This window comes from Buceros rhinoceros, unplaced genomic scaffold (assembly GCF_000710305.1).
Source record: "Buceros rhinoceros silvestris isolate BGI_N320 unplaced genomic scaffold, ASM71030v1 scaffold13219, whole genome shotgun sequence".
Lineage (NCBI taxonomy): Eukaryota > Metazoa > Chordata > Aves > Bucerotiformes > Bucerotidae > Buceros > Buceros rhinoceros.
The window spans coordinates 58,914-75,136 of record NW_010432188.1 but is presented as its reverse complement, the minus strand read 5'-3'; the positions used below and the strand labels follow the sequence as shown (position 1 = coordinate 75,136).

The following is a 16,223-nucleotide window of genomic DNA, read 5'->3' as shown; positions in this document are numbered from 1 at the left end:
GCAAATTCATACAAAAAAAAAAGGGGGGGGGGGGGGGGGGAAATAGAGGGGGCTGAATATTAACCCTGTCAGTATAACTCTAGTTGCCACAAAGGTATTGGAATTTAAAACGTCATGGATTTGTAGTCGCTTCAGAAACACTGAGATGACAACAACATGACTATGAAGTCATCAACATGGAGTTGTCCAGAAGCAAACATATTAAACCAGCTGTTTTCTGCTCAGGGCGTGTGACAGGGCCTTGCAGCTAAGGAGTGACCACAAAGGTGTATGACTACCTTGGCATTAGCTGACCTCTTGGGTCTGATCAAGTTTGGCTTCCCCATAAGCAGAAGAGATCTCTACCAGAGGGTTGTAACCTTTTAGGGATGGTGGGACTTAATTCTTTTTCCCAAATTAGAGGCAGAAACCTACAGGGCAGGAAACATACAGGCGCTTGGGTTTGGGGGATGGAAGGAAACAGGCAGCACCGGGCAAGGACTGTCATGGATATTTTAGTAAGCTCTGGCACTAAACCACCATGGCTTTGCTCAGGATCATTGCTGTTGGGAGGGGAGACTCAGAAGAGCTCCCGAGGCCCCAGAGGTTGGGTGTGAGTGAGCTGGATGGAGAACCCATTCACCAATTAACCCCATTCCTCAAAGAATTGAAAAAATATTTAATTCTCTTAAAGAAAGCCTTGGCCATTGCCACAAAGTACCTGCAAAGGCAACCAAACAAGTTTTAGGGAGAAAAAATTTCAAAATCTCTAGAGTGCAGGGGAATTCACGCTTCCTAGTCGCTCCACCAAGGACACGAGCACCTTTCTCTGCAGCATCACTGCTGGCCTGTGCCCTGGCACGGACACATTACTGCTCCACTTTATGCAAACAGCTCCTTTACAGCCATGGACACGTAACATGAATTATTACAGCAAAACATGAAACCACAATACTAGTTCAGAAGCTGCACTGATTAAATTGCGCTGCTCTCCAGTGCTGGCTCCACAAGAATTGCCTAAACTGTTGCTTCGGTTAGGCACTATTTATTTATTTTTCTACAGGATTTGCAGCTTTAGTGATACTATAATTACAGCAAAAAGTTGTATAAATTACTGAGGAAATTAAACCAGACTAATGTGCAGTAATTTTTTCTTACAAGCCAAACAGTAAGTTCTCTAGAATCTTTTATTTCTTTGTAAGGTGCTATCAAACACTTTCAGCCTCTTCTTGGTTTACCCAACTTCAACCATGCTTTGGAAATCACAGCTACAATTTGAAATGTAAAGAAAGTTTATGTCGTGCATAGAACTGCTCAAGGATGAGCAGGGCCTGATTGTTTTCTGACTCAAGGTGCCAGCTCTCTGCTCCAGGACTGAGCCAAGGCTGTTCCATGTGTCCCAAAGCCCAAATTCACCTCCAGATAGTTGCTGTGTTCACTGGGCAGGGCTTTGGCATTCAGGCCTATGCAAAAGCCCCATTACAAAAGAGCTGCATTAAGCCAATATCCAGAAGCTCCCTCTAACGGACGGGGAACTGAAATGCCATTAAGTTACATTAAAAATTGATGTTTCCTTTTAAGTTACAAGCTTTTGAAAGTTTTGCATGTGAACAATCTTCCTCTTCGGATGGTTTATTACTAGAATAAATTATAATTACATGTCTTCAATTGCACAAGTGCTCCTTCAGTTAGTACCAAAGAATAAATTTGGAATTGAAATATATATATTTTTTGTAAATAACTTTTATCTATAAATTTCAAGTGCGAGAATATCTGTATAAGCTGCATAATTTATTGTAGTCATTTCTGTTACGGTATCTCTCACAACAGAAGGAATTACTTGACTACATTTCAGTTCATACTTGATACACGGAAGATGCTAATATTCCTCTTACCGTCAAATTATTGCCTACTTACAGCACCCAAATCACACGTGGTTCAGCTGGCAGCAGAGGTACCAGACATCCCTTCCTGTCCCGTCAGCAATTCCGCTCCTGCATTGACTGGCAGCCCAGTGGCAGGCTGCGTGGTTCAGCTGGCAGCAGAGGTACCAGACATCCCTTCCTGTCCCGTCAGCATTTCCGCTCCGGCATTGACTGGCAGCCCAGTGGCAGGCTGCCCAACATAGCATCCACTCAGGCAACAAGGCAGCAGCCTTGGTGGTTTATTTCTGTATGGTAATATCAAAGTTACCAAGGGCTTTGAGGTCGTTAAGACCTATAGAGAAGCACTGCTCCTTGCTTACTCGTTGAATTGGAAATGAAACGGCCCAGATCCATTATCGTTAGATCAGATGTTATCTAAAGCAGGCTGGGGTTCTGTTCAGAAAGGAACAGATAGCGCCATTTGCCTTGGGACTGAGAAAATAAATTCTTAAAAGTAAAGCTTCGTGCACACAGTCTGAATTTAAAAGTCTCTTTTTCCCCTTTCCACTACTACCCAATTTGTTTTCAACAGAGGACATCGTTGAGCACTTCTTAAATCAATGTTGTTAAAAAACTGTATTAATTTTCCCTCACTGGATGTACAGCGTGAGGTGAAAACAGAGTCAACGCTTGGAGTAAACCAGGCTATCCCAGCAAAAGCTAGAAACAAAAACTATTTCATATTTTAATTACAGTAATTATGAGACTGTCACAGCATAATTAGTGTTCCCAACAGCTGATCAAAACGTTCAGACCTGTTCTCCCTTCTGCCTTGTGAATAAGTACCGAGTGGTGTCACAGGATTGACAGCTCTCGTTACATCGCCTCAGGGTGGCCGTGGTGGCTGTCTCATAATAGAAACCTCTGTGGAAAAGGCAACGTGTTGGGTTTGAATGCGTGGGGACAAGGAAACGCTTGATGGTGAATAATTACATCCAAATTATGCTACATCAGAAATAGCACCAGGACCATCTTATTTCATAACTCAGGCAGCAATTCAGCTTGCACAACATTGTCACACGTATGTGGATGAAGTCTTCAGAAGTGTTATAGCAAGAATCACTCCCCAGCTAAGTGAGCAAAAACATCTTTTTATAATCAGACTTGAGTAAACTCTTTAAAATACACCTTGAAAACTGTGTCTACTCAGGGTCAGTGATTTTGAAGCTACTAAACTCTAAATCAATAATTTGCCTGTTTGTCCTGAGACATTCAGTGAAGCAGCTGCAGGCGTAGATGTGGTCGAGCAGGTGGGTTTTTCTCTTCTGGCTGGTCCAGTTGCAGAAGGTACTTATTGCAGTGGAACCATGGAAGCACAGCTTCAGTTCAGAGCTGCACAGACCCACCTCACCACCTCCTGCACATCCTTTCCAGCAGCTCGGGTTTATACAACCCTGCTTGCACCATGGGCCAGGTCACTGCACCGAGCAGTGGTGCGACTGAAATGATGCCAACTGCCAGGGCTACAACACTGCTGCTTCAACTTCTGAACCTCAAACTCCACTTCAAGCTGAACTGAAGAATATTGGAAAGAAAAGAAAGACTTTTCAGGCAGGTTACATAAACTGATGAAGGTTTTGGCCATAAGATTATAGACCGGGATATTAATTTGTAACATATTTTGGAGACAAGAAGAAAGGATGCAGACTTCACTTACTCTAGGGTGGGTTTTGTTTGTGACCATCCATAAAGACTGTGGACATCATAGTGTCTAACTGGGGTACCATCAGGAAGATACTGTTGTCCTTCCATGCATAGAGTATTGACATTCAATCCATCTGACTGGTATCCCAAATCTAATGGAAAGGGAACAAAAACATTGATTTTTTTTTTTTATAATAATGCACACTGTAAAGATTTGAGTTACTTTTTCTTAATTTTCATAATCTTAGAGGCATGCATGCTGTCATTTATTCACAATTATAAAAACAGCGTTTCCAAAACGGAACATTCCTCTGTAGACATCTGCACCTGTAGTTGTTTTAATAGCTCAGTTACAGATGTTTTTAGCGAAGAGCTCAAAAATTAAAATAAACAGAGAAAACAAATTCAGAGGATACTGCAAATATTTGTAAACACTGTCATATCATGTACCAGAAAAAAGAATGTGGTGGGAGTATGGTCCATCTCTGACTATTAACTTTCTGACAATTCCTGAGATACTGTCATAATAGCTGAGTAAAAAAAGAAACAGAGCTATGCTAATAGATCATTAAAAAATTCTTACAAATAAGTGCCATTTTATGCCAGTATTTAAAGCTAAGCTAGACAAAGTATTTAAAGAATTTTACTATATAGATAAATGGTAATGAGGAGACCACAAGGATATTTTCTAAATGTTTAATTAGTTGCATTCTTTGCCTGAGAAAACTGCAAAACAGAGACCCCCATTCTCTACCATGCCTACAACAAAGCACTTTGATACAAAATACTTATCAAAATCCATCTGCAGGCAAGTAAACTACGTTATTTTTTAAAATACCATAGTTACTGCTCCCACTGAAACAGATGGGGTTGAAGGGTGTCCATAATCTCAGAAAAAAAGTGGCCACATGCAGTTGGGAGCTGTGGTTTTATACACCTGACTTTAGGGATTTACACCACACGTACCATACAAGAAATTCTGTAGAAACCAGAACAAACCTAAGACCGTTTAAAGGAGCGATCAGACTTACGAGGTATATATGGTGGCGTATTTAGGAGGTCATTTCTACAGCCACCAATGGCACCATTCAGAAAAGCTGCTGGTTCATTCATGTCCTAAAAACAAAGAGCAAAACCCAGCTGTAGTTGCTTCAAACCTACAGAACACACTAAATTCTGATTTACAAACAACCAGCACTGCAGAAGTCCTCAGCGGCCCTTGTAACTGGGGTCCTGGTCTGCTGTCCCACGTTTTTTGACACGTTCACATGTGGCATGGTGCAGGGACAGGGAGCCACAAAGTGGCATCACTACACTTACAATCCACAGGCCATCAAACTTGACGCTTTGTGAGGGGTTGGTGGGATTGTCATAGAACTCCAGGATTTCCTTCTTCCACCATGCCACTGTGGAGTTACGGAAGAAGTCTGGGAAAGCAGCGTGCGCTCCATAGAGCTGTGAAAATAGTAGGAAAACAAAACAGATACAGGAAAGCACCCCACTGTTAAAATGTTGGAATGTGCTTAAATAATTGAAAAAAATTTAAGATTACTTGTTCACTATCATTTTTGACTCAGTTAGGAAGGCCGGTTTCTAGACCTTATTCCTCCCATGAGATTTATTAACTTGTTTGCTGCTATTTCCCTTAATTCATGTCTATAATTGAGTCCGTAACCAAACCGTATCAGCATTTACCTGTATTTGGGTTTGCTCAGGCAGTGACTTGTTGACTTGTACATCGGGAAGGAATGGCCGGACCTAACAGGACAAAGGACATTTTAAAAAAAATGAAACCACACTGATTATAAACTGAGCATCAGCAGCAGACAGATACAACCATTTTGCCCCGAGACCTACATGAATGACAACACAAACTGAAGACAACTCAGTTTGTACCGTTTATTCAATGTGTCATTTACATGAAGGCAGGAATACACCATCAACGGATGTTCCCCCTATGGGCAGCACTGACGTCTAGGCTGACATGTTGCTCACTTCGGTACACCACGATGCCACTGTCATCAGCTTGCAAAGAGCAGTACCTTGGAATACATAATGTCATTGGTATCGGGCCATTTTATGAAGACATCATCCTGCATGCCTCTTGAGAAGGGAGGGTAATTGGTTTCATTTCCAGAGATGGCTGGATCCTGCAATTAAAGACATGTTTACCTTTATGCTCAACAAAAGTTGAGAAATGCTGTTGAATATATTCTGCGATGATATACTAAAATTTATGAGCATTATCCAGAACTGACCAGGGTAATGATAAATCTCAGGCCTTCTTCTTTCATTCTGTTGATCAGAGCCGGTAACCCAGCAAAGTGCGTACCGATGGTGAAGTCCAGCTGCCTTTCCATATGGTCAATATCTACGTGTTGGACATCCTGCAGTGCACAAAAACAATGACTGTAAAATTTCTTTTTTCTTTTTTTAATCAAATACGTATTTATTGAAAATCTGCCAAAGTAAGTAAACTACTGAACTTCTGAACTGTAAAATTGGAAGCAGCTGTAACTTTAAGGCAAAGCTGTTAAATGAATATTACACAACCTATCAGCAAGTCCAATACTAAATAAACCTTTCACTACTGGATCTAGTCTGAGGGTAGAAATTAATACACAGTAGAGAAAAAAGTCCTGGATTTGTACATTAAAAACTTCCCATGTTACTGTATCCATAAGGAAACAGTCGAAACACTTGTGCTATATTGAAACAGTGATGTTAATTATATTTAAAGGGAAGAGGCACATTCAATTTACAGTATATTTGCAGATCTATGTGTTATTCCAACTTTCCCAGCAACAACCCATGCCAAGTCATAGCCGACTTGACTCGGAGCAATATACCACCGAAATGATGCCGCTTCATTTTCTTTCCTGCTTGTTTTTCTTATTGATCACTGCTCCTTCATAGCCAGCATGGTGAGAGCCCACAACTACGATATCTGGGTGCTTCTTGGGTAGGAATGATAGAAAAAAGTAAAGCCGCCTAACACCTACATTAGACATCGCCCAGAGCGTGAAGAGATGTTCAGCTATGGCATAAGACATAGTCTGCTCCACTCTGCCAGGGTGTTGGGTTTTTTTGGTTGACTTTTGATTTTGTGTTTGAATGGTCTTAGTTAATACTATGAAGCCAAAAGTTCAGGTGTGAGCTCAGATGTTAACTGCTACCAGCGTACATAGGGAATCCCAGCTGCCTTCATGCCCTCCACCAGCTGGGTGATTTCTGAGTCATTCCTGTATCCAGAGCGGCACAACTGGAATCCCAAAGACCAGTAGGGTGGCATAACTGGTCGTCCAATCAGCTGAAAATAAGGAAGAATGCTTGTGGTAAGTGAAACCAAACCAAACCAACCAACTAACCAACCCCCAGCATTAGTTTGTAATAGGATAAGAGTCCTACTGCAGTGTACTCCTGAACAATGAGTTCTGGTGTTGGGCCCAAAACCATGTAGAAGTCAAGAATTCCTCCAGTGGTGCGGTACGTCAGGGCAGGGGTTGGCTGGAATGTCACATCTGGAAATGGAGGAAGTGAGATGAGAAAAGGGTGACTGGATTCACCACTATTACAAAACACCGACCTTGTGAAAAATAAAGTGAAGGTTTTCTTACCCATTGCATTGCTGTTAAGCAAGAGAACTCCATGGGCATTGCCATCTTCTTCAAGAGCCATGTAAAATGGATGATGACCATAGGAATTCAACTTGGACTGCAGGCAAAAGAAAATACGCTTTACTGGGCAAATGTTGAAAGCATTCACTTGTATTTATTAATATATTTAATAAGAGGTGAGACAAAACTGCCAAACACCAAAACAATATACTTAAACCCTACACACCTACAGAAGTTAATTTTCTGTTTCATAATTTGAGTCAGTCTTGTTTAGACTGACCAGGCAGGAAGGAAAGCAAAGGAAAGTGCTTCCCCAGGACAAACCTTTCCTTTCTTTTCAGACAGCAGTAGGTGTCTATACGATCAGGAGATCCTGGTGACTTTCTGTTGTGTTTTAGTTACTCAAAAATATAATCAAACCTGAACTGGAAATTAGAGCTATAATTAATTGGTCATTCCCTGCAACTTGGGAACATTGAGCTCTCTCTAGGAAATATCCTAAGAATACTCATAGACATAAGCCATTGGTTGTCTTCTGACATCTGACTCGGGGTCTGAGCTCCACACATCGATCTTTTTGATCACAAAGAATAAATAGGTTTAGAAAAGACCATTGCCATTGAGATGCCATCCAAATTACAAGCCATGACAAATACAATCAGAGCCAATAAGTATGTCCAGTACCAGCAGAGATCCACTGGACATTAAAGTCCTGCTTAACAGCTCCTCATGTCAGGCTCATTGGTCCAAAACCCACATTTGCTTCTACTTACAGGAGGAAGCTGGTCCCTTGTGAACATTCCCAAGGTGTGCCAGCTCATGTTACGTCGAAACGTGGCGTGCTCAGTTTCTCCAAATCCATATATATACTGAGATGCCAAGCGGGTAGAAATCTGAATAAACCTGTCGCTGAACGTGAAGGTGGGCAGCTGTGAATCCCAGCTACAATGGGAAGAGGAAAATAAAAAGAATAAAGCATCTTCAGTGCTGTGTTTACCTAGCAGAGAGGTGTTTTTTGGCTACTCTTTTTCTCTGAAAATCTCACTCTTCAGTAAAGGTGGAATAAAAGTGTTAAAGTTGTCGAGAAAACTTTAAAGTAGATGAACCGGCGATGTTTAAGAATTTGATACACGGTTTAGAGACAATGTCCTCCCTGTTTCTCAGAGGTATGTATTATGCACAGGCTTCACACACAGCAATTTGCATGATGTTTTGGCAATTTAGTGAGAGAATGTGTTTTGGGAGATTATGATCATATTTTCCTCCCAGACTGATCTTTGCTGCCACATGGAATATAGTAAATAAGGTGCTTTTAACAATTCACTGCACCTCTTGTGCAAATTACACCAAAACTGTGGCCATAGTTCTCATTTGTTGCAAATCAGCATCTTTACAGCTGGAAAACACACTGCAACCTGATGGTGCTCTGCCAAAGGATTACGTCTTTCTGGGAGGCTGAATTGCTGTTTGAGTGATCCCTCTGTTTGGCAAGAAGGAACTCGACTTGCAATTCAGGTTTGAGTACTTAAAAAATTCTGTAAGAATGTTTTTGTGAGTAAAAAACTTCACATGTGCAACTGTTGACATCATTGTTCTCTGTTTTCTAACTCTGACTTAAGCTTAATGAAGAAAAGAAATTAAGCTCTTGTCAGACTTTGTCACGATACCAAAATTCACCTGTGAGCTGAGACACTACTTTTTTTTCCCCTAACCATGCCCCCAAAACAACCCAAATGATTGAGCATTTATAATCAGTGTTGTGGTCACCTAAGGAGAATTTTAGGAAGTATAGAACATTGTTGTGCCTCCTAAAGGCTTGGGAACTACACAAGAAACAGCTTTTGGAGTTGTCTCTGTTCCACTCTTTAACGTCTTGTAGGGGACTTTTAGCAAGTGTTAGACTATGAAGTGACAGGATAAACAGTAGATAATTATGACAAAAAACAGGGTACTGCTCAGGGCACCTTCTCCACTCTCCCTTTGGTTGGTGCTCTCATACAATGCAATGGGTGAAGCCACCTCTGCTGGCATTCAGGGCATTTGGCAGTCAGGGTCTTTTCATGGGAAGGCCACAAAAGCCAGTCTTGAGGTATTTAAAACACAATACACAAGAACCAAGTGAAATAAAATGAAATGATTATGGCTTACATGATCGTTCCTGTGCTTCTGCGCCAGACTTGTACACCAAATGGTTTTTTCTTAACTGATACTTCGTAGAGTCGTTCCTCGTCTGTGCTCATTGGGGAGCTTGGGAGATTTAGTGGTACCGGAACCTCATATCGTGCGTGTTGATAATCATAAATCTGTGAAGTAAAAGTCAAGTAATTTCAATGAATGAATTGAAACCTTACCTATAGTGATAGAAATCTGAATCTGATAGAAAATCATTGAATACACTTGCTGAGACAAGTTCTTTCTTCCAATACCTAGTCTTCAACCAATTCTTTCACAGTATTTTGTTTGGGGGGGAGAAAAAAAAAATCCAAGCCTTAAGGATTTATTTTGGATCAGGAATGGCTTGTCTAATTATTTACATGAATCTAAAGTGTATACCTCTATTTAAAATATTTAATATTAATTTAATATTTAATTTAAAATAGAGGTGTATATATATGTATGGTAAATATATTTGATTCATCATTTAGCCAACTTTGAGAGATTCTTTTCAAAGTTTTCTGTATTCTGCAAGCTGACAGAAGTTGGGGTTTGATGCCTGACCACATGAAGGCATCACACTTATTTCAGTATTGTTACATGCACAGTAATAAATTACAGTCTGAACAATGGTGTATTAAAAATTTTAGAAGTAGAATAGTGGATGTAAAATAAACTGTGCAGTCATGGTAATGCTTACAGATGATTTTACCTATATATTAATAAAACGTCTTCAGTTCCAGAGATTCTGGTTGACAGTACACATATACATTGACATTATACCTTTGGTTCTTATAATTTCATTGTAAAATGGAATATAAGATTCTAGGACAAAAGATAAGCGCTAAAAGCAATAACAACTAATTGGTTAGGAGAAATTTATTTAGGGAAGGGTGCCACTGTCTATGTAATATAAAATTGACTATTAAAAGCCTTTCTAGTTTCCATAAATAAGACTATTTTTAACAATGGGATGTTAACGCACTGGTAGGAATTCTGGAGTGACATTACCTTCAGCTGCAGCATGTGGTTGAGATGATACTTCACCTCCAGGCGTAGGGTACTAATTTGTGTAGGGAGATTCTCACTAGCTCTGGTGTTGGCGCTGTTGAAGGTGAGCTTGGCTGCCCAACCCGACAACGTGTGTTCTACTTCCTCTACAGAGTAGGCATCGTCGGAGCTGTGATAGCAGGGCGGAACATCCATGTTTGGTGTTACCTGGTGCAAACAGAAAGAGGTGACAGGTTAGTGCGCGGCACTGGCCTGCTGCGTTTCTTGGTAGTTATTAGCATGGAATCCAGAGCTCCCATTTTTATCAGATCAAATGTAGATCATGGGGGAAACTTAATGCAGCCAGTGAACAGTAAAGAATACACAACCCACTGATGCCTCCACTAAATCAGATATAATCAAACTACTCAGTCAAGGCCATATGAATACTTCAGTCAGGAAACTGAATCCTCGTACAATGAAAGTGGATTTAACTGCCCTATATCTGTGATCTTCAGCTCAGTCCTACAACATGACTTAGCCTGTTGAAATTCTTAAAGCTTCTTCTTTTTTAAGCCCACTGCTCTGGGGACTCCAGCTGCCCTCAAGGGATGTGCCCCAAACCCGTTAGATATTCAGGCAACATCAGATAAAACCTTTCTATTGACTTTATTCACACAAATTACCCTTAAAACACCCACTGAGAATTACAACCTGTTTATCTAAGATCTCCTGAGAGCAAGATCAAAACGACTTTCAGTTCCCTGCTGCAGATGGACAGAAACACTCAGACGGGGTATTCTGAGGTTAGGTAAGCTGATGTAGGTTAATGCATTAGCCTTCCACCTCTGGATCCTTGCCATCGATCCTGCCTAGCTGCTCAAAACGCCTCCTCTGCGCATCTGAATTACTGGTGCATATCTATTCATCTGCCGTCACCAAATTCAAAGCTCCTTTCAATTTAAGCAATTGTTCAAAACACGCCTAGTCCCCATCAGGACTAGAGTTTGATTTCACATGGAAAGTCATTTCCAAAAGTCCAAAATTACAAACAATACTCCTAAGAGTGCAACGAAATCAGGTCAGTCCGGTGGCCACTTCAACTGCTGCTGGTTCAAGAGTAGTAGCAGAGAATTTGGGTCTTACAGCCTTTGGATTTTCATAAATGAAACTATGAGTTAAATAACTGCATGTCAGCGATTATGGTTTGGAAACAGTTCCTCGACATGGATAGAAACAATGAAGTTCATGCGTGAACCAACATTTCTGGGAGAGTCAAGGATTTCTTCTCAACATGAGATCCAGAGGAAGTGGTTTGATTTAAAATGTGCTTCAGTTACTATGACAGCAAAAATAAGGGGATCAGCCTTGCAGGCCACGGTGCCAGTGAAAGAGAAGAGGAAGCAGAAGATGCTGTTCTCTTTTTTCACAGCTCTAATATTTTTTCTTTCCAAAAATACTGTGTTTTTCCTCTGGTATTCTTTGGAAGAGCTTACACATTTGTCAACTACCTTAGGTTTAGCAGGGGAAATAAAAACTGCTAGAATAGGTCAGCTCACGTTGGTGCCTCCATTTTATTTAAGTCTGACACATTTGCCAGACTACTTCTACTGGAACAACTCTGAAGAGAGAGCTATGGCTCTGGAAACATTTCTGTCTCATTAGTTTAGAGAAGTAATTTTTGCTTACTCCCCAGACACAGCCACGTCGTTCACATTTTTCTCGTGTTGGATTCGGACTGGGATGACAATTAAACCTTTCCTTGACACTTGGTTGTTGAGTCCATTTTACTGTGTAAGATTTTCCCAGTGCAAGCTCAAGTCCTGTTATATGAGCAACCTATAAATATTAAACAATAGACAGTGATTAAATCCCAGATCACATCCATCCTTCTTTCACTCAGCAGAGATGCCAGTCCTAGGACCAGTATATTCTGCTATGTGATAACTCACAAAAAGCCTTGTCCTGATACTTTCGATAGTGTCATTTTTAGAAATGCACACAACTGATATTCCTGCAGATATAATCTGAAAAATTAAGGATCTAAAGCCATCGAGTCAATCCCACAGCTTCCTTGGAAGCAAACAGGAATAAAGAGAAGCTCCTTGATGTTTTGAAATACGAATGCTAGAGGTAAGAAAAACATAAGTATTTGTTACTCCCCTCCAATACCAAGGTCACAAAGCTCTTCCTCCTCCTAGGAATTAAATGTTGTTACATGAATAACTGCATAACTAAACTTGCTGTTGCACTGGGCATCTGAGACCAAAGCTTAGATGCACATTCTGTGCAGCTGAGCTGAATGCCCTTGCGCTTCTGTTTTGTAAAAAAACCCCACACAACGTCTTTTGTGGAAACGACATTAGTGCTGAGAACTGTCCTGTGCAACGTGTAAAATAAAGGTGATGCAATTTCAAAGATGTGTACTTCCCATTTTCCTCATTTTTTTTTTACCTTTTCTGTAGGATAATAGGTGATATTAAGTGGATAATTTTCCACAACGTTGTTCTGAGACACAGTAACTGCCGTTATTTCCTGAAGCGCTCCCAATATCTTGATTTCTTCAAATTTCAGGTTGTTTGGATCAGTGTAATTGCTGTTTACAGCAGTGAGTTGTAGAACATTCTGAAAAATAGGAGTGATGACACTTATGCAAAAAAATCTGCCCAAATTCTTCCTCACAATTTTTTTCTATTTGGATCTCCATACTGTAGCATAAAGTAAGCCAATACTTTTTCCTAACATATTAATTATTGCCCTGCTTGTTACCCCGATAATGCTGCTCTACCATGTGTATATTATGCTTCTTAATTGTTTCAGCTTCCTTTTTTTTTGCTTATATCAGAAATAAAAGGCTGACACGTGTCAGTGACAGGGCAGATAATCTCCACTCCACTGCGATCTCGATGGTTTCTAACACGTGCAGGTTCATGTTTGCTTTTCCTGATACAGAAGTTCCTGTTCTATTATGTTAGTTATTGTTAGGCTGAGAGTCCAAACAGTGGAGCTGCCCCGTGGCTGTCACACGCCAGTGTTTAGCGGCCTTATTACTCTCCACATGCAATTTCATGCTAATTTTTAATTCATCATTATTACAACTGATGATTCGGCTACAAGAGTTTCAAATTCCAATAGTAACTGAAGTTTTTATCTACAAATGATTATATGATTACATGTAATAAAAAACCACAATGTTAGCGTATGTCCTTCCCCTTTCTATTTCTTCACTTCCACCCCATGTTCCTGTGTATTCTCTCTCAATTGCTGCCCTGATGTTTTCACCCTGGCAAGGGAAAGCAGCAGATATTATTATACAAATATTGTATAATACAAATAATATAGATTATAATAATATGAATTATGATGCAAATAACACAACTACATACACCTAATTTTTGACTCTCTGCTGCTGATGCTTTATAGTTCTCAGTTCTCTCACTCAATAAACATTGCTGCTGAGTTCATTACAGGAAAAGAAATAGAATTGAGAAACTTCTATCAACTAGGAGAAGAAAAGACAGTGAGCAGATTTTCATCCCAGTTAAATTACAGTATTTTGAACCTGACTCCGCTTTGACTTTGTCAAATATTTTGCTTCTCTGTAAAGCTTCTTGGAAAATAAGGAGAGGGGAAAGGCATCCCCTTTGAAGACACTATTGATAAAAATCAAAAATGAAAATAAGATCATTTCAAATAAAATACTTACATTGGAAACTGTAAACTCGTAGTAAATGTAGGCTTTACTCTCAATTGTACCTAAAAGGTAAAGAGGGAAGTTACACTTGCAGTGCAGAAAGGAACAGCATTAAAACCAGGACTGTGCCACTGCTGTGCTGAGCAACTCAAATATTACTAATGTTTCTTTGAGGAACATAAATTTTTCTATTTTCCTCAGACCAGTCTCCAAGGAGATCTAATTTTCTCAATTTTCCCCAAATTCATTGAAATCCAGCTTTTCTAAAAAACACTAATTTTTTATTTCACTGTTATTCCTTCTTAGCTTCTCAATGCAGATGTAGGACTCAAAGTTAATCCTTTAAAATACCCTAATTAAGTGCTTTTCATGCAAAAATGATAGTAAATTAATAATCTCTGCACAGAACCATAAGAGAGGAAATAATGCATGACCAGGAAGAAGAAAGACAAAAGCTGAGTCAAGAAATCTGGTGGGGGCTTTTTTTCCCCGTGTACAAAGAGAAAAAAACTGTCATCTCAAGTAAATTGTAAACAGTTTCCCTGCAGCCTGTAAGTTTAGGGCAGGAAATAAAATAATAAGACATTTTATTGTTTTATTTCTCAACAGAAGTGAGTACAATAATAGCTTTGTTATTTTAGGCCCTGACAAAGGAGTACATATAGCTGTCACCAGACATACAGCAACCACTCAAGGCTTTTGAGATTTATGCAGCAATAATCAGCCAAATCGCAGCTCTATTTCTTAAAAGCATCCCAAACTTCCATGAAATTTATAAAAAGCAGAGGTCTGGAAGTTTTTCTGGCGATATGATCAGGTTAGTTAAAACAACAGAAGGGAGTTCTACGGATTGCATGCACAATGCAGAGGACAAGGCATCCGTGCAGTTAGGGAAGGGGGTGTAATTCTGAACCCCCTCTTTGTTTCCTGAGAGTTGAGTCAGAGGTCCGGCCCCTGCATGAGTGAAACGAATAGATTGTGCATAAGAATGAAGGTAGCTTTCACCAGCTGGAGGACAAGCCAGAGCAACTGGGCTGCTGAAGTGTCTAGAAGGTGGTTGGTTGTATCAGAAGACGGAAGAATGCTCCAGTTCAGGTACTGCCAGTGGAGGGATGAACAGTAATGAGGTTAATTCATGTGAGAAAATCTCTGTCATCTCCTGAAGATCTAAAGATCACTCCTGAAAATCTGCAAGTGAGGTTAGACCCCCTATCTGTGAAGAACCTCCATGAATCACTGTCTGCAGGATCTCCACCTAATTTCAAAATTATAAATTAAACATGCAGCACATAATATTGTAGCATTACTTCTTTTTACCTCAGTGGTAATAGCACTCCAACTTCATTTCTATCTGTTCATTCTTACTGTCTCAGTTTTCCCCATTGTTTAAACTACATTCCATTGCTCTAGAATGAATTCTGCTTTCCCTAGACCTACACATATTCCAAAAGCATTAACTTAAAACCTAAACCCTAAAATCAGAGGTTTAAGCATAAATTAGATCTTTCTGTATTTTTAAGTTGTTTTAACTTGTGTTGAATTAAGTAGCGATCTTAATCTTGCACTAAGCAAAAAGGTGTGTCGTGAAATGTTTGACAGAAAAAAATTCTGGTGAGGTAAATAGTATTAGTGCCAGTTCATCACAAGTGAAGAGGCTGACAGGCCTTGGCATCATCATAGTGACTGTCCCGGCGGAAACCAGTTCTCTGGCAGCTTTACTAAAGGTGAGGTTGGCAATGTGACAAACACAGCCCGTATGCACTTACTCGCGTGTTGATGCGCCAGTACGCTGTGGGATACACAGATGGCATAAAGAAGGTTGGCTCCAATATCATACTGTTGAGAGAACAAAATTTCTACTGTTCTCACAAGCAATCTATATAATTCCAGAGAAGTAATAACAGTGATAATTTTTCATCTTCTACAGATTCTTAGTGTCGAACGCTAAATATGTGCGTTCTTGCACCTGTTGAAGCTAATTTGGATATATATCAGAAGATAGATCAATCTTGACAGCGTGGTCTAGCAGTCAGCATGCTGATGTACCAAACCTTTATCGGTTGAATTATAATATTTAAGGTGACAATGAAATCTGAACAAGCAAAAACTCAATTAATAAGTTACAATTTTCCACTTAAACCAATGAAAACCTATTGACATACGAGCAAGTGTTAATAGCGTGCTTCAACAATATCTTAGTCCTGCTCCATGAAATCAGCA

At 39.9% G+C, this 16,223-nt stretch overlaps 1 protein-coding gene across 1 annotated transcript in view; it reads right to left on the bottom strand.

Moving 5' to 3' along the window:
- Positions 1-16,223, bottom strand: part of LOC104500091 (maltase-glucoamylase, intestinal-like) — a gene marked incomplete at its 3' end in the record, with an annotated part of 44,572 nt that overhangs the window by 6,386 nt on the left and 21,963 nt on the right. Inside the window, 15 exon segments of the mRNA XM_010143687.1 lie at positions 3,562-3,700; positions 4,580-4,664; positions 4,869-5,003; positions 5,244-5,306; positions 5,591-5,698; positions 5,807-5,935; positions 6,733-6,858; positions 6,957-7,069; positions 7,166-7,262; positions 7,939-8,107; positions 9,314-9,468; positions 10,331-10,537; positions 11,999-12,148; positions 12,764-12,934; positions 14,016-14,065. Coding sequence (XP_010141989.1) covers positions 3,562-3,700; positions 4,580-4,664; positions 4,869-5,003; positions 5,244-5,306; positions 5,591-5,698; positions 5,807-5,935; positions 6,733-6,858; positions 6,957-7,069; positions 7,166-7,262; positions 7,939-8,107; positions 9,314-9,468; positions 10,331-10,537; positions 11,999-12,148; positions 12,764-12,934; positions 14,016-14,065 — 1,897 coding nt within the window.